Here is a 21328-nt window from a genome sequence, read left to right on the forward strand (position 1 = left end):
GGGTAGTGGTGGCCCACACCTTTAATCTCAGCATTTGGCAGGCAGAGGCAGGTGGATCTCTGTGAGTTCGAGGACAGCCCTGTCTACAGAGCAAGTCCCAGGATAGCCAAGTCTACACAGAGAACTATCTTGAAAAACAAAACAAAACAAGCCCCCTCCCCCTAATAAAACAAGCAAAACCAACCTATTTTATGTTGTTGTTGTTTTCAAGACAGGGTTTCTCTGTGAAAAATAGCTCTGACTGTCCTGGAACTAACTTTGTAGATTAGACTGGCCTCAAACTCAGGGAGACCCGCCTCCCTCTGCTTCCCAGTGCTAGTATTAAAAGCTTACTCCCCCATACTGGGCTTGCAATGAATAATTCTGGAATCCTCCAATTAGGACTTGTATTTTAGTAAGTGGGTGTGCTAATAGTTTGAATTTTACAGCTTTCGGAGAAGGACATGAGCATGCTTGAGGAGAGGATAAAGCGGTCAGCAAAGAGACCCTCTGCTGTGCCAGTGAAACAGGCTGAAGAGAAACCTCAGCGCACACAGAATATAAACTCCAATGCCAACATGCTACGCAAGGGACCAGCTGAAGACATGTCCTCCAAACTTAAGTATGTGAATCTAGATAGTTGTCTGCTCTATGGACTTAGCTTTGTGTGCTCAGAGCTTGTCCTGTAACAATCCTGAGTTTATGTCATTGTCATGCATGACAGAGTGTCTGGGTAAATGTCGTATAATCAAATGTTTAATCTTTCATTCTTCATTGTCTTTGTCTTTGTCTCAAAACCACTTCTAAATGGTCTTGTGCCTTCTTTCACTGCTTTTCCGTGGACAGAATTATGTATCGCACTTATAGGATGTAAGTACTGCCTGCTAATTGCTCATTAGCAGGGCTCTTATATCTTTCTAACTTCTGACATGGATTCATCCCCTCTGCAGAGTGACTAGCTTTTACAACAGGACAGCAGAACATGGCCATACATATCAGGCCTCCATGAAAGTCTTCTTTATATTTGGTTGTGCTCACATTCCTGGTCTTTGTGTTTTGTTTTGTTTTTTTTTTTCTTGTTGTTGTTGTTGTTGTTGTTGTTATTTTGGTTTTTTGAAACAGGGTCTCTCTATGTAGTCCTGACTGTCTTGGAGCTCACTTTGTAGACCAAGCTAGCCTTGAACTCACATTGATCCACCTTCCTCTACTTCCAGAGTACTGGGATTAAAGGTGTGTGCCACCATGCCTGGCTCAGGTCCTTGAAATAAGGCTAAATAAGATGCATGCATCCCACAATTGGCTTAAGGGACTCAAAATACTACCTTCTTCTGGGTTGGGGATTTAGCTCAGTGGTAGAGCACTTGCCTAGCAAGCACAAGGCCCTGGGTTTGGTCCTCAGGTCCAGAAAAGAAAAGAAAAAAATAAATAAATAAATACTACCTTCTAAACAAGACAGTGCTATTTTGGGCTGTGCTGCAAGTATATTTTTAACCAATTTGAATTTGGAAATTTTGCACAGCTGTATAATACTGACCCTGTCCTATTAAGAGTGACTTTCTTTTTCAAAAGTAATGGCTATCTTTCAGAGCATACAATATACTAAAAACTGCATAAGATACCTATGATTAAAACTTAAACACTGGTTAATTTCTTGGTGAGGGTAGGGAATACCCAGTCTGCATTATTATTGATACTTTGGCTCATGCTAGTGGATTTTGAGTCTGTATAAGTATTTTCTTCCCCAAGTGAAATAGAAGTACAAGGTTTGTCAGCTTTAGCAAATTAGAGACAGTGCACTCAGCCAGCAAGGTAAGCACAAATTAAAGTTCCCTGCTCTCCTGGGAAAGTCCTGAACCAATGTTTGTTACTGCAGGTACTTTCTTACACTCAAGAACTTAAATCCTTCAGAAGGGCTGAAACCAGAAGTTGAACATCTGTCTTAAAGCTTTGAGGCAGCTAGTGGTGCTAATAGTATCCTTGTGTTAAGAAATCCCTCTTAGTTCAGGAGCCTCTTTTTGCTTCCTTTAGCCAAGCTCGAAGCATGAGTGGGCATCCTGAAGCAGCGCAGCAGATGGTCCGCCGAGAGTTCCAGCTGGACCTAGATGAGATTGAGAATGACAATGGTACAGTCCGGTGTGAAATGCCAGAACTCGTCCAGCACAAACTTGATGACATTTTTGAACCTGTCCTTATTCCTGAACCTAAGTAAGTTCAGCCTCTTCATTTAAATATAAACAGCTCATGATCATTAGAATACATACATACTGAAAAGAGCCCACGGTGGAAGTATGCAGTTAAGACTTCCTAGAATTGATTACTAACTGACTGATAGTAACATCTTTACTAAAACCTGGAACTTGTAGAAAATTACATAATCCCCACTCATTGAAATGTCTTATAATACAGATTGAATTTTTCCTTTGATCTGCTGTCTAGGATCCGGTCTGTCTCTCCACATTTTGATGACATGCACAGTAATACAGCATCCACTATCAATTTCATTATCTCCCAAGTAGCCAGTGGTGACATCAGCACAAGTATCCAAGCTCTGACACAGGTAATGGGAACCATCCCATAATAGCAATTCCACTGATGGACAAAGAGACTTGTAAGAATACTGGGTTGTGTTTTTACTATTTTCTACCGAGAAAATATTTCCCAGTTTCAAATAATCCTGGACTTTGGAATTATAACCTTTTTTTAATGTTCAAGCTATCCATGTATTATTTCCCCTGCAGTTGTACATAAAATGTTTTTACATTTAAAAAAAAGGACAAATACTATAGAATTGTATTACATGTCTATAAAATATACAAATTCATAGAGACAGAAAGATTAGACATTATCTCAAGACAGAAAAGAAAGGAATGAATATAGAGCAATGATTGCCTAAGTACAGAATCTCTGTTTTGTGTGATAGAAAAGCCCCACAAACGGAAAGTAGCATCAGGACATAATATCATGAATTAATAAATCAATATAATTAATATTATTAATGAATATCATAAACATAGTTATTGAATGAATACTGCGAATGTAATCAATGAATACCACAAATTAATTAATATCATGAGTGTAATTAATATCTTGAATGTAATTCATGTCACTGAATTGTGAACTTAAAAATGGTTACAATTGCAAAAAAAAAAAAAAAGAAAGAGCCAATCAGAAAAAAATAAATAAAAGTATCTACTGGATTGCACACTAGTGGAGTCACAGTACTGAACATACAGTCAGTGTTTAGTATTTTTTTTTTATTATTATTATTTTAAAGGACACAGGGGCCAGGGGCCACTTAATCATCATTTGCATCAGATTCCCTGGAACTGGAGTTATAAGCTACCATATGGGTGCTGGGAATCAAAGCCAGGCCTTCTGGAAGAGTAGCCAGTGCTCTTAATTCTGAGCCATTTTTTTTTTTAAATCATTTTCTTCACCTAACAGTTCAGTTTTAAAGGTATAGATAGGGAAGAACTAGGTTTTCGTCAGTGTGGTGACAGTGGATGTGAGTGGAGAGCCATGTTAGCTCAGAGTAAAGAGCTAAAAGCCTGGTGGGTTATGAGGAAAGTGTCCGTAAAAGAACACTGACACATAGTTGAGCATCAGTTCCCAAGAATAGTGAAGAGGAGGTCTATCAAGGGGCCAGCCTGTTGAGTGTTAGGACCTCAACCAAAGTGAAGAAATTGAGAAGTAGCATTCAGAGTGAGGAGTCATAGCCAAACCAGAAAAAGGATGTTTTGGAGAAGGGCTGGAGGCAGAAATAGGAGATGTGGTTATACACAGACTGGTTAGATTAAAAAAAATACAAAGAAAATGGGAGTCACATTTCTTAAAATTAGGGAAGGAAGATGGGTGGTGGTGGCCCACACCTTTAATCTCAGCATTTGGCAGGCAGAGGCAGGTGGATCTCTGTGAGTTCGAGGACAGCCCTGTCTACAGAGCAAGTCCCAGGACAGCCAAGTCTACGCAGAGAAATCCTGTCTTGACAAATAAATGAATGAATGAATGAATGAATGAATGAATAAATAAATAAGAAAGAGAAAGGAGCTCCAAATATATAGCAAAAGAGTTCTGCATAGTCCAACAGTATGTATAAAGTATTAGTGAATGACAGTAAGAAATATGCTGTTTCTATGATTCAAAATTAGATGTCAGTTATCTAGTACATAAATGAAGTATGGTTGAGTTTGTTTTGTTTGGCTTTTTTTTTTTTTTTTCTTTTTTTGGTTTTTCGAGACAGGGTTTCTCTGTGTAGTTTTGGTGCCTGTCCTAGATCTCACTCTGTAGACCAGGCTGGCCTCGAATTCACAGAGATCTACCTGGCTCTGCCTCCCAAGTGTTGGGATTAAAGACGTGCACCACCACCGCCCGGCACATTAGTGCATTTTTTAAAGTACTATACGGACTGAAAGTGTGTAGTTCATTGATATAGTGCATGCTTAGCATATGTAAGGCCCTCAGTTCAGTCTCCACCAAATGCAAAAAAAAAAAACAGTATGTTTCCTCTAAGACATGACAGTCTTCTCTCTCCCAGAAATAAAAATGCAAGCACATAAGGATACATACACAATGATTTTAATTTGTTTATACAGTAGATAAATGGCTAAACTAGAAGCATTGGAAAGTCATCAGTAAAGGAATGATTGAACATTTTTGTAAATGCATAAGTTTTTATGCTGGCTTTCTTTGCAGCAATTCTCAGCCTGTGGGTTGAAGCTCCCACCGTGGTTGCATATCAGATACTTACATTACAATATATAACAGTAACAAAATTACAGTTATGAAGTAGCAATGAAATAAGTTTATGGTTGGGGGCCACCACAACATAAATTATGGTGAGTTATATTAAAGGGTCATTGAGCATTAGGAAGGTTGAGAACCACTGTTTTTTTGGTTTGGTTTGGTTTCTTTTTTTGTGTTTGTTTTTTGAGACAAGCTTTCTCTGTGTTGCTCTGGCTGTCCTGGAACTCGCTTTGTAGACCAAGCTGGCCTTGAACTCACAGAGGTCCACCTGTCTCTGCCTCCGGAGTACTGGGATTGAAGGTGTGTGCTGCCACTGCCCAGCAGAGAACCACTGTTTTAAGCTATTTTTCTTTTTTTTTTTTTTTTTTTTTTTTTTTTTTTTTTTGCGTGTGTATCAGTGTTTTGCCTGCATATATGCATGATATGTGTGCCTGGTTGGTGCATACAGAAGACAGAAGGGGCATTAGATTTCTTGGAACTAGAGTTAGAGGTAGTTCTGTGTTTCCAAGAGAATGCTGGGAACCAAACTCTAGCCCTCTACAAGAACAGCAAAGTGCTCTTAACTGCTGAGCCAGATCTCTATCCAGCTCCTTATGCTGCTTTCAAAAATAGTTGTTCATTCCTTTGACTTTAGATATTTTCATAATTTTCCACTGAATTAGAAAGCTAGATGCAAAGCAGGGGGTGCTAGTGCACACCTTTAATCCCAACTCCCGAGGCAGAGGCAGGTGGATCTGTGTGAGTTCAAAACTAGCTGGTCTACATAGCGAGTTCCAAGACAGCCAGATATACATAGTGAGGACCTGTCTCCAAAAAAAAAAAAAAAGGGAAAAGAAAGCTAGGTATAGAAAAATACATATAACCTTTGTATAGTAAATGTGCTCCAAACCTCTGAATATCCTGTACTGTGATTCTTCATATAATAATTTTAGAAAATATAAGACCATACTATAAATATAAAATAATATATGTCTACCTATTAATGTTAGTTAATTTAGAAAAAGAGGGAAAATAATCCTCCCTGAAAATGCAGTGTATTTTATGGTGTGCATATGGAAACATTAAACTGTCCCACTGAAGGTTGGGTTTATGACGTAGGCATACATGAAGAGATAATGAAAGTAAAGCCAACACCAGGAGGCTTTCTTCATTCACCTTGCATTGTATATAACTGGTGCCCCAGTGGAGTTGGGCAGCATGGCAATCCTGCTAAAAATGTTTACTGAAGATCAACATGTCATATATATAATGTCTCAGCATTATTTATGCAGTTATAAAAATCTGCTTTATGTGTCTAACATACACAAGGCCCTGGGAAGATACTTAATTTATATTAGTGTATATGAGATAAATATTTTCCTACAGAGCATTTTACCATCACCACAGCTAATATATTAAATTAGGAAAAAACTGCACATGAGAAAACTGAGTTTTTGGTTTAGACTGAGTAAATAATCTGAGCTCTTAGAGCCTCATCTGGTAAATGGGATCTTTTGCTTGTTAATTTCTTTCCTTTTTTGTTGTTGAGATTGTTTTGTCTTTAAATTTTGTTTGACAGTACTGTGGATCAAACTGCAGGGCCATAAGCTTAAACTTAGTAGGAAGATGCTCTGCCACTGAGCTCTTCATTCACACACACACACACACACACACACACACACACACACACATATGTGTGTATACACACACATACATACATATATACACACATTGTTTGTTCTGGGTTTTTGTTTGTTTGAAGGCAGGTTCTCACTCTGTAGCTCAGAATATTCTGGAACTTGGCAGTATAACCTAGGCTGAACTCAAATATAAAATGCTCCTGCTTCTTCACCCTTCAAAGTGCTAAGATTACAGATATGTGCCACTACTCTTGATTTTTTTTTTAGTGGAAGGTTTAATATTAAGGCTGTCTTAAAAAGTACAAGAAAATTCCTTTTAATAAATTAAACATTTAAGCATTAGGGATTATTCCCTGAACTATACTGTAAGCCTCTTAGAATAGAGTTTCTGCCTAATTCACTTATTACTAAGTTGCTCAATAATATATATTGAATAGTTGAATTCCTAAGGACTAGTTATTTATAAAGTTAGGTGAAGTAAGTGCTTTGCTAATAAACTTTCCTGTAGAATGGTGCCTTATAATGTCTTTCTGCCACTCATAAAGCTTGGAAACTACAGCTTGGAATTTTTGTTATCAGATTGATGAGGTCCTGAGGCAGGAAGACAAAGCTGAAGCTATGTCTGGCCACATTGATCAGTTTCTGATCGCAACCTTCATGCAGCTGAGACTCATCTACAGCACACATATGGCGGATGAGAAGTTGGACAAGGATGAAATCATCAAGTTGTATAGCTGTATCATTGGCAACATGATTTCGGTAAGACATTTCTGCAGAAGTGGAGTTTCTCTTGGCTCTATCAATCCACCCAGGTTCTCAAGCCAGAGTCGGTGCTGATGTTCATGTGGGACCTGTGTTACTTGATAGAGTTATCTATGAATCACATGGCCAGTTGTTCACTTTTGCATTGAATGTACTTAATTGTTAAGTACCTCATCCAGCACAGCTGGAGTAGAGGAGGAATGAAGAAAAGACAGAAATATAAGCATAGAAAAGCTGGGATCCGGTGGTCTGGACTTTTGGATGGGTTAACCTCAGCACCCCAGAAGCTCAACATATTTATTATATAGAATTGAACAGAGAGGTGGGGTTGTTGCGTACTGATAAACAGGGAGACAGGAGTTTGATACATGGCTGGGTAAAGGAGACACGTTTAGTTAATCTCTGTAGGAACAGTCTCTATAGGGAAGTAGTCTTCAGGATGTGTACATGGTTGAGGGGGAGCTGTGGAGGACTTTTCTGTACACATTATCAACACCCATGCCTGGACCCCTAAGGAAGACTTGCCATTTCCCTCTGTGTCTGACACAGAGAAGGCTTTGCCATTCCCCAATTAGGATATAAAGTGAAATGCTTGGTTGCTTCCTAGTGTTCTGCTTCCTGCCGGTTTCTTTTATAGGCAAGGCAGGCCCTGTTTGGCTCTTCATAGATGATTGTGCAGCAGAAAGGAAGCAGACCAATTACTTCTGGCTAATACTGAAATGTGACAGTAGTTCTTTTTTCCTTTTCTTTTTTTTTTTTTTTTTTTTTTTTTTGACATTCTGGAGTTTTAAAAATCCAGTGTAAGCCGGGCGGTGGTAGCGCACGCCTTTAATCCCAGCACTTGGGAGGCAGAGCCAGGCGGATCTCTGTGAGTTCCAGGCCAGCCTGGGCTACCAAGTGAGTTCCAGGAAAAGGCACAAAGCTACACAGAGAAACCCTGTCTTGAAAAACCAAAAAAACAAAACAAAACAAAAATCCAGTGTAATTGTGCCAGGTGTGTTGGTACAAGCATATAATCCTAGCACTTGGGATTTAAAGTCTGAAGTATTGGCCAGCTGGGCCACACAGTAAGGCCTATGTCTATATATATATGTATGTATACATATGTATGTATATCTGAATATTGACTAGAATATACCAACTATGTTTTCCTTCTTTGTCCCATATATTGAGTTTTAACCTCCCTAACACAGTTAGGACTGGATAGCTATTTCAGATAGAGAGCCTGGCCCGGGAGGCTTCCACTGGAGTACTGAAAGACTTGATGCATGGCCTGATCACGTTAATGCTGGATTCTCGGATTGAAGATCTTGAGGAAGGACAACAGGTGATTCGTTCTGTGAACCTCTTGGTGGTGAAGGTTTTGGAGAAATCAGACCAAACCAATATCCTCAGGTATATTTATACCCTCATCAGTAAAGCTTGGGATAGCCTCTCATTTGTCTACACGTAGAAATCAGGAAGTCAGGGTTGGGGCTGTGGCTCAGTTGGTAGTGCTTGCCTAGCATGCAAAGAGGCCTGGGTTTGCTCCACAGCACTTGCTAAAACCCAGCATAGCGGCACATTCCTGTAATCCTAGCATTCCACTCAGGTGGAGGTAACAGGATCAAAGTCAATTGTAACTTTTAAGTTTGCATAATAAGATGATTTATTACTTTCTTCTCAGTGGATCAAGTGCATTTCAGTCTAAACCTAGTAACAGTATCTGGCTTTTCTAGAGTAGGATGGTCAAATGTACTAGTTATCGTCCTAGCGTTACAGTTGTCTCTTAGAAACCCTGTCTGGGGCTGGAGAAGGAGGTAGGGGGTGGGGTGCGTACGTGTGTGCATGTGTGCATGCATGAAGACTTAAGATTTATTAATGCTATTTGTTTTTCCAGTGCCCTGCTTGTTTTACTTCAGGACAGCCTACTAGCAACAGCTACTTCTCCCAAATTCTCAGAACTTGTTATGAAGGTAAAGTTGAAATGATTTCATTTCTTGTCTTTCAAAGATATCACTTTCTTTTTCTGTTTTTTGTTTGTTTTTTTTCTCTGTGTAGCCCTGGCTGTCCTGAAACTCCCCCTATAAATCAGACTGGCCTCGAACTCACAGAGATCCACCTGCCTCTGCTTCCAGAATGCTAGGATTAAAGGTGTGCGCCACCATGCCCGGCTGGGAAAGAAATTCGAATTAAGACATTGACTGAAGTCAGCTAAGGTACTTCTGGAAAATAAAGTTGGTAAGCCAGGCATGGTAACAATTGTAATTATAGAACACAAGAGGCTGAAACACACACACACACACACACACACACACACACACACACACACACACACACGAAATAAATAGGTGACTGTCATTTAAAAAGTTTTCAGCCAGGTATGGTGTTGCTCGCCTTTAATCTCAGTACTTAAGAGACAGAGGCGGGCACATCTCTGAGTTTGAGGCCAGCCTGGTCTATAAAGCAAGTTGTGGATCAGCTAGAACTACACAGTGAAACCCTGTCTTAGTTAGGGTCATATTGCTGTGGTGAAACACTGTGACCACAGAAGGTAGTCCATGCCTTTAATCCCCCCTACCATGTGTGTTCTGGAAACTAAAGTATTCTTAACCACTGAGCCATCTCTCCAGCTCCATGAATGTCTTTTATTTTGTTTTGTTTTGTTTTGAGACGGGCTCTCGCTTTGTAGCTCTGCCTTATCCTAGAACTCACTATGTAGAACAGGCTGGCCTTGAACTCACACTGATCCACCTACCTCTGCCTCCTAGTGCTGGGATTAAAGGCATGCACCCCTAACTCTGGATTCCCCCTAAAAATCATTACAGACAACAAGAAGAGCAAGCCATCACGGTGCTTCACACCTGTAATCTCAACACTTAGAGAGTGAAACATAAGGGCCAGGCTCAGGTACATAGTACGTTCATGGCCAGCCTTCTTCTAGAAACTAGAAGGCAAGAAGTTTGATTAAGCATATTTTATTTTGAAGGAGAAGTATATATTGACCTATAAGAGGTATGTATGTTGAGTCTTTCATAGAATTCTCCAAATGATTGTAAGTATAACATACTTCTGGTACTCAAGTGGTGTAGGATTTTGCTTCTTTAGATTAGATTTGGTTAAGCAGTCTTAACTATTCTGTTCTCAGGTACTAAGGAAACCCAAGACAGAATTTAAACATTTTTTTCAATGTTTAAAATGTCCTTGTCCCCAGCACATACAAAAAGCTGGGTGAGGAGGATGCCCGGGACTTGCTAGCTAGCCAGCCAGCCTAGCTGAATTATCAAGGTCCAGGTTAATGAAAGACTGTCTCATAATAGAAAGTAATAGACATAAATACCCTATGTCCAGCTCTGGTCACCACATACATACACACATGTAATAAATAAGTATACACATAGATAACACACATATAAGGAAAAGAACCTTGAATTGGGAAAATGGGTGATAAATTATCCTCATTTTTCAGTCATTCCTTTTGTTTCTTTTTTTTTTTAACTGTTTATTTATTTTTATTATATGTACATTGGTGTTTTTGCCTGCATATATTTCTGTGAAGTATTGGATCCACTGGAACTGGAGTTACAGACAATTATGAGCTGTCATGTGGGTGCTAGGAATTGGAACCTGGATTTTCTGGAAGAGCAGCCAGTGCTCTTAGCTGCTGAGCCATCTCTCCAGCCCTTGTTTCTTATTTTTATAGTGTCTATGGAGAATGGTTCGACTATTGCCTGACACCATCAACAGCATTAACCTAGACAGAATTCTTCTGGACATCCACATTTTCATGAAGGTCTTTCCCAAAGAGAAACTGAAGCAGTGCAAAAGTGAATTTCCTATAAGGACTCTAAAGACCCTTCTGCATACATTATGCAAACTAAAAGGACCTAAGGTGGGTGAGAACAGCACTTGGTCTCGGAGTGAATTTCCTGGAAGGGTCATTGCTAGCATTTGAGTATGCTTGTCTCCCTCAGATCCTAGACCACCTTACAATGATTGACAATAAGAATGAGTCTGAGCTGGAGGCGCACCTGTGTCGGATGATGAAGCACAGTATGGACCAGACTGGGAGCAAGTCTGAGAAGGAAACAGAAAAGGGAGCTTCTCGGATAGTGAGTATCCTGATTCCCAAGGGGAAATATTAGGGGTTGGAGTCATCAGTCCCTTGGTTTGCTGCTATAACCATTTTTACCTAAAAATTTCAAAACACTGGAGTAGTGAACACATGCTTTTGGATCTCCAAGAAAGACTTGTGTATCACTAGGTAAGTCCACTATGAGCTCTGCATAACCGGGGAGGAACGGACCAGCTCGTCCTCAAAGTTGAGGTGAAACCCTCAGACTGGAGGCACTCATAACCACAATACTAGTGTTGCTGCTGTAAACTTTGCAGCTCTGGGCTTTCTGTACCAGTAGAACCATACCAGTAAGGCCCATATTCTGAAATATTTTCTGTTAGTATCCATCCTCTCATCTGGTTCCAAGAATTCAGTTCTAACCAGTTCTTTGTGTTTTTCAATTTATTAGGATGAAAAATCATCAAAGGCCAAAGTAAATGATTTCTTAGCTGAGATTTTTAAGAAGATTGGATCTAAAGAGAACACTAAAGAGGTGAGACTGAAAGGATTAAGCCTAAGACTGGGTGCCGTAGCATGTAGCAGTTACAGCACTTGGAAGACTGAGATAGGCAATTGCAAGTTTGAGACTAGCCTGAACTCCATAGTAGGACTCAAAAAAGCAACAATAAACAAAAAGGCAGATGTTGTGGTACACAGCTGTAATCTCTATACTCAAGAGGCTGAGGCAGAGGGATTGCTGTAAGTTTGAGGCCAATCTTATCTACAAGGTCTTTTGGACCAAGACCTTGTCTGCAAAACACCAGGAGGAGGGATGGATGGAGTAAGTGAGGAGAAAAGAGGGGGTGTGGAAGGAGTTAAAGGAAATAGGTGGTGGTCTGCTTTGTGGAAAGGAACACTAACTTACATCTATCCCCACCTCTTCCTTTTTCTTTTTCACCAGGGCTTAGCAGAGTTATATGAATATAAGAAGAAATATTCAGATGCTGACATTGAACCATTCCTGAAAAACTCCTCACAATTCTTTCAGAGTTATGTTGAGAGAGGCCTTCGGGTGATTGAGATGGAGAGAGAAGGCAAAGGCCGCATTCCCTCTTCGACAGGTGTGGTTCCTGTTCTCCTTCCAGAAATAGGCTAAAGTAGTTGCAATTGGCATTCTTGTTCATGCCAACTTTATCTAGTTTGATGAAAACTAAAGCTTTTAGTCTGCTCTTCCTCTTCCAGGAAACTCTTGGGCTCTCCTGCAAGCCATGTACAGGGTCCACTCACCTCTCCTTACCTTCCACTCTGATTCCTTGGTGGGAAACAGTGTTCTCTCTTAGCTGTGCTGCAGCAGAGTACCCTCCTGGTGTTCTCCCACTTCCACCTCCATCTTTCTGTGCTCTGTTCCACACAGGGCATCAGGAGTTGCCAGCTGTATTCCAGAAGGCAAAAACCTCTCAATGTCCTGCGTTGTCTGATCCTCTGCTACTTCTGGCACCTCATCTACCACTCTCCAGCCCGCCAACCCCCTCGCTGTTTCTGAAACATGGACACATAGGCATGCCTTAGGGCCTTAGCACTGGCTTTGTCATTCTGCTGTTTTTATGTGGGGATTGAAGCCAGGGCCGTGCACGCTACACATACACTCTGCCACTGATATATGCACTAGTCTTTATATATATGGTGCTGTTGCTTCTAAGAGAGCCCGTTGGCCAATTCCTTGCTCTTGTGCAGATCTTGTTTATATACTGTGATCTCAGTGCGTTGCTGAAAACATGTGAGCCTATTCTTCACCCTCCCAAATAGCAGCCTCCCACCCGAAACCCAATATGTAGATCAAATTAGCCTTCTGACTCAAAAAGGTCTTCCTGCTCTGCTCCTGGGTGCTGAGATTAAAGGGTATGCCCCCACACCCAGCACATTTACCACTTCTAACATACATCTACTGTTACCTGATGTTCTGTTTGCCGCCCTTACATTAGGACTTCAAACCGGTTGGAGAGTGGTAATTTATGGTGTCAAACCCACTGGCTGGGAAAGCAGTGTCACTGAGAGCTTGAGCGAGACAGACGCAGAGAGAACCTAAACTACACACAGTGCACACTTTTTTTTTTTTATGGTTGAGGAGAAGGTTTATTTTAGATATAAGGAAGGGTCCAGACGGAACAGGGCCATGAGGAGGGACAAACATAGAAACTACTGGAAGCCAGGCACGGTAGCAAATGCCTGTAATTACAGCACTAGGAGGCTGGGCAAGAGGATCCCTAAGTTTGAGGCTGTCTTGGGCTTCATAGTGAGATGCTGTCCAAAAACAAAACCAGAAGAGGTGGGAAGCAAGGGAGAGAATGGGAGAAAGAAAGAAGCTGGCAAGATGGCTCAGTGGGTAAGAATCCTGCAAGCTGGAGGACCTGACTTAGAGCCCCAGCATGAGGCCAGAGGAGGACATTTGGTCTCTTCCTCTTTCATGCTCCAGCAACTCTTCATTTCCCTTAGTATTTGGCAGCAGTGAAGTAGCAGTAAGTGGGAACCTCTTATGATGGTCTTCACACAGGCTTCAGGTATGGGACCCTCGGTACAGCTCCAACCCTGGAGTCTGAGACACTTGGACTGGACAGCTCCCTGGAGAATTCCTGTCACTAATGCCCGAAGGTGTTTCCCTGCCTCCACTTTCATTCAGGTCCTCTTGAATACTGAGCAAGCACTCTTGGTAATCGCCAGCCCCTTCTGTTTCACTTCTTAATAGACTTTCTGTGTTCAAAACTTTGAAATCTTACTGAACTTCACTGTGGCTTTAAGTGGTCCCTTGTGGAAAACTGATAGTCCATGGAGCGGTCTGTTTAGTTTTGGACTCTTAGTTTTATTCATTGAGGTACACATATCCTCTGTACCAGTACTGTACAATTTTGTTTAGCTTTGTAAATGTTCTTCATTAACCTCCACTTTTTAAATTTTTTTTATTATTTTTTTTAATGGTTCTCACTGTGTCACTCAGGCTGGCCTCAAAATTCCAATCCTAGGATCCAAGGAATCCTCCTGCCTCAGCTTCTCAAATAGCTGGAATTACAGGTGCATGCCACTGTATCTGGCTCACTTTTATTATTCCAAATATACTTGTGATTTTAGCACACTGTATGCAATGATGAGTGTTTTGTGTTCTCCTGTTCACTGTTCTTAGCTCATGAACTCCTTTGTGGATCGCTCATATACTCAGCACTGTTGCCATTTAAAGTAGTTAAGAAGTGTTTGTCCTACTGCCTGACTGCTGTGGTTGGCTTCCTGCTTCATCTGTTGGTTTTTAGTATACACAAGCCTGGTCTGCACCAAACTCTTTAGCTATCATTTCCTCACTGGATGTCAGGGAACGCTAGCTAGTGCTTCGAGTTAACCTCACAGAAACTTGGACTGCTCCATCTGCCTCAGTCAGACAGTACTTCTGCCAGATGTGGACAGAAGGCCTGCTAAGGAAAGCGCAGGAATGGCAGGAGCCGTGTGACAGTGCTATGTATGTGGTGGTAAACGCAGCATTTTTCTCTCCTTCTCTTTAAAAAAAAAAAAACAAAAAAAACAAAAACAGATTATAATTTAAAAGTCCAGGGTTATTTTAAACAGTAAAATATTTTCTCTGTAGAAAATAGTAAAAATGATAACATTTCCCAATAAGCCCTTTCAAGCCAAATGATAGCCGAATTATACATATTAATATTGATTAGATTCTGGGATATAGAAGAGACCTATCTTCATCTGTTCAGAGAGCTATGTTTTACTTAAGTTGTATAAATGAGATTCCTATTCATCTTCTCCTTCACTGTTTGATTTATGGCAGACATTTTTCTATATGCTAATCCATAGTCTAAAAAGATTTTAGCCTCCCCTCCTGAAAGTACGGCCAGCATTTTCTTTCATCAGTTTGATATGGTACAAATTCTTACCCTAATAGTGAAATGTTTCACTAAAGCTTGCCCAATGATTGGGTAAAACCAAAACTTATTATAAGCCAACGTCATCCTAGGGTCCCCCCTGCTAGGTAGCCTCCCTGGATCTGTGGGTTGCAGTCCGATTGTCCTTTGCTTTATATCTAGTATCCACTTATGAGTGAGTTCATACCATGTTTGTTCCTCTGAGTCTGAGTTACCTCACTCAGGATGATATTTTCTAGTTCCATCCATTTTCCTGCAAATTTCATGATGTCATTGTTCTTCTCTGCTGAGTAGTAAGTACTCCTTTGTGTATATGTACCACATTTTTTTTATCCATTCTTCAGTTGACGGGCACCTAGGTTGTTTCCAGGTTCTGGCTATTACAAATAATGCTGCTATGAACATAGTTGAGCATGTGTCCTTGTGGTATGATTGAGCATTCCTTGGGTATATGCCCAAGAGTTACGGTATGGCTGGGTCTTGAGGTAGATCGTGGAGGAGTGTTCCCTTTGCTCCACAACCTCTCCAACATAGACTGTCATTAGTGTTTTTGATCACAGCCATTCTGACAGGTGTAAGGTGGTATCTCAGAGTCGTTTTGATTTGCATTTCTCTGATGACTAAGGATGTTGAGCATTTCCTTAAATATCTTTTAGCCATTTGAGATTCTTCTTTTGAGAATTCTCTGTTTAGCTCTATAGCCCATTTTTTAGTTGGATTGTTCAGTATTTTGATGTCTAGTTTCTTGAGTTCTTTATATACTTTGGAGATCAGTCCTCTGTCAGATGTGGGGTTGGTGAAGATCTTTTCCCATTCTGTAGGCTATCTTTTTTTTTTCTTATTGACCGTGTCTTTTGCCCTACAAAAGCTTCTCAGTTTCAAGAGTTCCCATTTAGTAACTGTTGCTCTCAGTGTCTGTGCTACTGGTGTTATATTTAGGAAGTGATCTCCTGTGCCCATGCGTTCAAGAGTACTTCCTACTTTCTCTTCTGTCAAGTTCAGTGTAACTGGATTTATGTTGAGGTCTTTGATCCACTTGGACTTGAGTTTTGTGCATGGTGACAGATATGGATCTATTTGTAATCTTTTACATGTTGACATCCAGTTATGCCAGCACCATTTGTTGAAGACACTTTCTTTCATTGTATAGTTTTGGCTTCTTTGTCAAAAATCAGTTGTTCATATGTGTGCGGATTAATGTCAGGGTCTTCAGTTCGATTCCATTGGTCCGCATGTCGGTTTTTATGCCTGTACCAAGCTGTTTTTATTACTGTAGCTCTACAGTAGAGCTTGAGGTCAGGGATGGTAATGCCTCCAGAGGTTGCTTTATTATACAGGATTCTTTTAGCTATCCTGGGTTTTTTGTTTTTCCATATGAAGTTGAGTATTGTTCTTTCCAAGTCTGTAAAGAGTTGTGTTGGGATTTTGTTGGGGATTGCATTGAATCTGTAGATTGCTTTTGGTAAGATTGCCATTTTTACTATGTTAATCCTACCTATCCATGAGCGTGGGAGATCTTTCCATTTTCTGATACCCTCTTCAATTTCTTTCTTCAGAGACTTAAAGTTCTTGTCATACAGGTCCTTCGCTTGTTTAGTTTAGTGTTACCCCAAGGTATTTTATATTATTTGTAGCTGTTGTAAAGGGTGATGTTTCTCTGATTTCTTTCTCAGCCCTTTTATCATTTGCAGTACACACTTTTGACAGGCACCAAAAGTGTGAAATATTTCTAGAATGAAATATGTGGAAAGCTTCACTATGATATATGATATAGTATCTATATACTAACATATATGATATAGTATCTGTTATTTGTTTGGTGTCTTTCCCTCTCAGCTAATATTTAAAATCCACAGGGGAGATACTGAAGATGTAGTTCAGTTTGTAGAGTGCTTGCCTAGCATGCACAAAGAATTGGGTTCAATCTCCAGCACCCATTAACTGGACATGGTAATGCATGCCTGTAATCCAGGAGGATCAGAAGTTAATGGTCATCCTTGGTTACATAGAGGCCATCCTGAGTTACATGAGAGCTATCAGAAAGAAGGAAAGAAAGAAAAGATCTGCTTGAGAAGGTTTTTATCTGTTTTGTTGTCTAGAACAAAGTTGGTATTCTGCAGTTATTTTAGGGATGGTTAGAATGAATGCATATCCTAAATTCAGGCTGAAATATTACTGTCCCAAAAAGACCACTCTGAAAATTACCACTTACAGAATCTAGAGACAAAAGGAAGACACAAGGTTTTAGTTTAAAAAAAAATATTGATCACAGCTTTAAGCCAAAGACAGACGAAGCTGCAAAAGACAGACCCAGCTACAAAATTGTGAAGAGGTGCCTATGTTTACTTTTTCAAAGTTCAGTGAAGCTTTCCACATATTTCATTCTAGAGTTTGGTGCCTGTCAAAAGTGTGCACTGTGTGTGGTTTAGGTTCTCTCTGCGTCTGTCTCACTCAAGCTCTCAGTGACACTGCTTTCCCAACCAGTGGGTTTGACACCATAAATTACCATTCTCCAACCGGTTTGAAGTCCTTCTGCAAAGGTGGCAAACAGAACATCAGGTAACAGCAGACCAATGTTTGCCTGGCCTCCTTTTCCTATTTCTAAAGTTTTTTCCGGTGATGTTCAACATTTGGGTGATTCTTGTATCCTAAGCAGCACATTTTCTGCAAGTTTTTGCCAGTTTGCTCTGCTTTTATGGTGCTAGGGACCATATGAATGTGACACAAGCACTTCTTTTTTAAAGATTGATTTTTATTTTGTAGTCTGTATGTCTGTGCACCCACATGGGTGCAGTGCCCTCAGAGGCCAGAAAAGGACAGGCATCAAATACTCTGGAACTGGAGTTACATTGTGAGCTGCCAGTAGGTGGGTGCTGGGATTCAAACTTGGGTCCTCTGGAAGAGCAGTCAGTGCTCTTAATGGCTGAGCCATTTCTCTGAGACAAGCACTCTTGTCTCTAGCACTAAGCCATATCCCAGCCCCAGGTTAGATTTGTGTGTGTTTTTCTGTTAGTTTGCATGTGTATGCCTGTCTATATGTGTGTGGGCATGTGTTCTGGTGCAGGAGTTGTGGAATCCCAGGAATGATGTTGAATGTCTTCTGCCGCTCATTGTTTTCCATTCTATAAATTGAATCAGGGCCTCTTACTTGAACTTGGAGCTCACCGATTCAGCTATTCTATCTAGCCAGCTTGCTCCAGGAATCTCCTATCTCAGCCTCCTGCATGTTGAGTTTCAAGTGGGCACTGTGCCACCAGCATTTATTTGAGTTCTGGTGATTCAGACTCCAGTCTTCATATTTACATGTCAAGCACTTTATCCACTGAGCCATCTCCCCAGCCATGTATGTTAGGGGGTTTTGTTTGTTTGTTTGGTTGGTTGGTTGGTTGTTGTTGTTGGTTTGGTTTGGTTTGGTTTGGTTTGGTTTGGTTTGGTTTTTCTAGACAGGGCTTCTCCACGTAGTTTTGGTGCCTGTCCTGGATTTCTCTCTGTAGACCAGGCTGGCCTCGAACTCACAGAGATCATCCACCTGGCTCTGCCTCCTGAGTGCTGGGATTAAAGGCGTGCGCCACCACCACCCCGGCTAAATTAGGTCTTTTAAATGTTGTATTTTATGACTGTTCCCTGTTAGAAATGTAGAAACTGAGATGAATTGTTGTTCTTCTCAAAGAATCTCAGTGGGTAGTACCTATCCTTTGAGCTCCTTGTTGGTCTCTATAGATTTGAAAAATCTTCCTCTGTTGTGTCATCCAACCCAAACATAATGCTCATTTTTTAGTTGGGTACTCATCATATACTTAGAAGTATCTTAGGGATTTCCAATTGCCCATGTCAGCCCTGTGATTCTTGGTATACAACCCTTCACATAACCAAGGTTTCGGCATAGCCCTTTTGTATCAATTCTTGAAGTTCTAACAAAGTTTAGGTTGTATATTTGAGACCAGTCTGTATGACTAATCCCAGGTAGTCCTTGTGGATTTTTTAGTTTTCAAGTAGAGTGAAGACATTCAGGACCTTAAAATTTGTTTGGTTGTTGCTAGTGACTTGTGTATACTAAACATATGCTGTGCCACTGAGCCCTAGAAATTAGTGGTTGTCTTTAGTAGCAGATTGGCCATTGCAGTCTGAAAGTGGGGATGTGTGGATATCCACATGTGCTTTCTTCATTTTACTCTCCAGGCATCTCCCCTCAGATGGAGGTCACATGTGTGCCCACCCCCACAAGCACAGTGTCCTCTATAGGGAACACAAATGGAGAAGAAGTGGGACCATCCGTCTACCTGGAAAGGCTAAAAATTCTCCGACAACGGTGTGGTCTCGACAACACAAAGGTACTGCTCCTTTCTTTCTGTGGGGATGGAGAGCAGGTCAGGGACAGGCTGGCCCACAGCAAAGTAGCTTGACCTTGTATACACTGGGGCAGAGTTGCATCTTGACTGCTTCCCCTGAACTGAGGTAGTGTCTCTCTGTCTTCCCTCAATAGCAAGATGACCGGCCTCCACTGACCTCTTTGCTCTCCAAACCAGCAATTCCTCCAGTTGCCTCTTCCACAGACATGCTCCACAGCAAGCTCTCACAGCTGCGCGAGTCCCGAGAGCAGCACCAGCACTCAGACCTGGATTCCAACCAGACCCACTCTGCAGGAACCATGACCTCCTCCTCCTCCACAACTAACATTGATGACTTGAAAAAGAGACTGGAGAGAATAAAGAGCAGTCGTAAATGAAGCTGCCCATCCCTCAGCAAGCACTCTGCAGCTTTAGTTTACTAATCTAGAAATCCTGTAGTGTGAAGTGGCCACTGCAGGCCTCCTGTCCACAAACTGGTTGTATGTATCAGACAGCAGATGGGGAAGAGCAGTGTGGTACACGTCCGCACAGGCTCTGTTTCTCCTGTCGGTGCTGCTTCTAGAAGACTGGCTGGGTTAGGTTAGTGTACAGACTTCGAAACAGCTGCTCCCTCAGCGCAGACTAGGCTCCATGTCTGTTTTGTTTTGTTGGCTCATTTGTAAAATTGTCCTAATTTTTTCCTAGCTTTCAGCCATTAGAAACTCTTTTAATAGTTCCTTCTGAGTTGTGAGCTCTTCTCCTGTAGCCCTGAAGGGACACTGTATTCTGTATGAATGCATGGCATGAGACAACTAATTTAAGAGTCTTTTATAAATAAAGTTTGCATTAACTATACCCATTTCCTAAGATGCTCCGTGTCTGGGAGTGCTGGACAACTGTTTCTGTCACCTGTTTAAGGAAAGCTGGGTATTGACCCAGGTAGAGGAGGGTTTGTTATGGCCTGCGGAGGTCTACTTTGTCTTAACTCATGGACTGGGGCTGTAGCTCCATTGGAACAGGGGACATCTCCTGGCCTGCCGGCCACATGCAGACCCAAGGAGCAGAGAAAGCTTGTCCCTCCTTGTTTGGAGGTCTTGGTTCATGACCATCTTGGTCATCTCCAGTTGGTGGAGGAACATTTAATGTCCTACTACTTTGCTGCACACATGACATGAGATTGTTTTCAAGCTGTGATTGAGCCTGCAGCTCCCACACAAAGTGAACTGGGTTCACTGGTGGATCTGGACAGCTTGTTCTTTTCCTCCCTGAATATCTGAGCTGCTTTCAGTCCAGACTAATTGCTTCATCCTTGGGTTGAGTGAGAACAAAATGTGAACTGAAGATTTGCTTCCAGAGTGAATCCCACAGGATCTTCTTCCATAGTTAGAAAACTACTTCAGGACTAAGTTCTGGGTTCCGGGGGAGACTCCAGGCAAGCTCCAGGACAACTCAGTCCACCTTCTACTCAACTGGCATTCCACACAACGAAAGATGGAAGGAAAATGAATCTTGATTTTTCCATCAAGTGAACCCTCTGTTGGTTCCAGTCTCCAGTGTCCTGTGAGCGCAAGGCTGCCTGACGTTAAACTTGCTTCTTCATAGGGGGAGCATGGAGTGGTAAGTGTTCACAGCAAGGAAGGTGGGATCTGCTGCTGTAGGAGGACATCCTCCAAAGTGCTCAAAGTTGATAACCCCGACAGTGATGTTGAGTGTGCTCTGAGTATTACAGTGCATTCTTGATTTATTTTGAAGCAAGGTCTCACTATGGAGTCCTGGCTGGCCTGGAGATCTACCTGTCTCTGCCTCTTCAGTGCTGGTATTAAAGGTATGCACCACCAAGTCAAACTACAATCATTCTTAATGCTTTCCCCCTAAAGCCCAATATCACTGAGAACTTGTGGCCATTTTTGTCCAGCTTTCAAGTCAACCAGAACCACAGAATAA

The 21328-nt window shown here is 41.3% G+C and overlaps 1 protein-coding gene across 3 annotated transcripts in view; it reads left to right on the plus strand.

Moving 5' to 3' along the window:
* The window catches only part of Ckap5 (cytoskeleton associated protein 5), a 105780-nt gene extending 85541 nt beyond the window's left edge, over nucleotides 1–20239 (plus strand). For all 3 annotated transcript variants that reach the window (XM_059260917.1, XM_059260918.1, XM_059260920.1), the window contains exons 33-44: nucleotides 429–601; nucleotides 2008–2184; nucleotides 2416–2536; nucleotides 6921–7100; nucleotides 8311–8498; nucleotides 8983–9058; nucleotides 10786–10974; nucleotides 11057–11194; nucleotides 11609–11692; nucleotides 12101–12260; nucleotides 19236–19387; nucleotides 19540–20239. In XM_059260917.1, coding sequence (XP_059116900.1) covers nucleotides 429–601; nucleotides 2008–2184; nucleotides 2416–2536; nucleotides 6921–7100; nucleotides 8311–8498; nucleotides 8983–9058; nucleotides 10786–10974; nucleotides 11057–11194; nucleotides 11609–11692; nucleotides 12101–12260; nucleotides 19236–19387; nucleotides 19540–19782 — 1881 coding nt within the window. In that variant the 3' untranslated portion in view covers nucleotides 19783–20239. The remainder of the gene's footprint in view (nucleotides 1–428; nucleotides 602–2007; nucleotides 2185–2415; nucleotides 2537–6920; nucleotides 7101–8310; nucleotides 8499–8982; nucleotides 9059–10785; nucleotides 10975–11056; nucleotides 11195–11608; nucleotides 11693–12100; nucleotides 12261–19235; nucleotides 19388–19539) is intronic.
* Nucleotides 20240–21328: the final 1089 nt, after the last annotated feature.

Source organism: Peromyscus eremicus, chromosome 4 (assembly GCF_949786415.1).
Source record: "Peromyscus eremicus chromosome 4, PerEre_H2_v1, whole genome shotgun sequence".
Taxonomy (NCBI): domain Eukaryota; kingdom Metazoa; phylum Chordata; class Mammalia; order Rodentia; family Cricetidae; genus Peromyscus; species Peromyscus eremicus.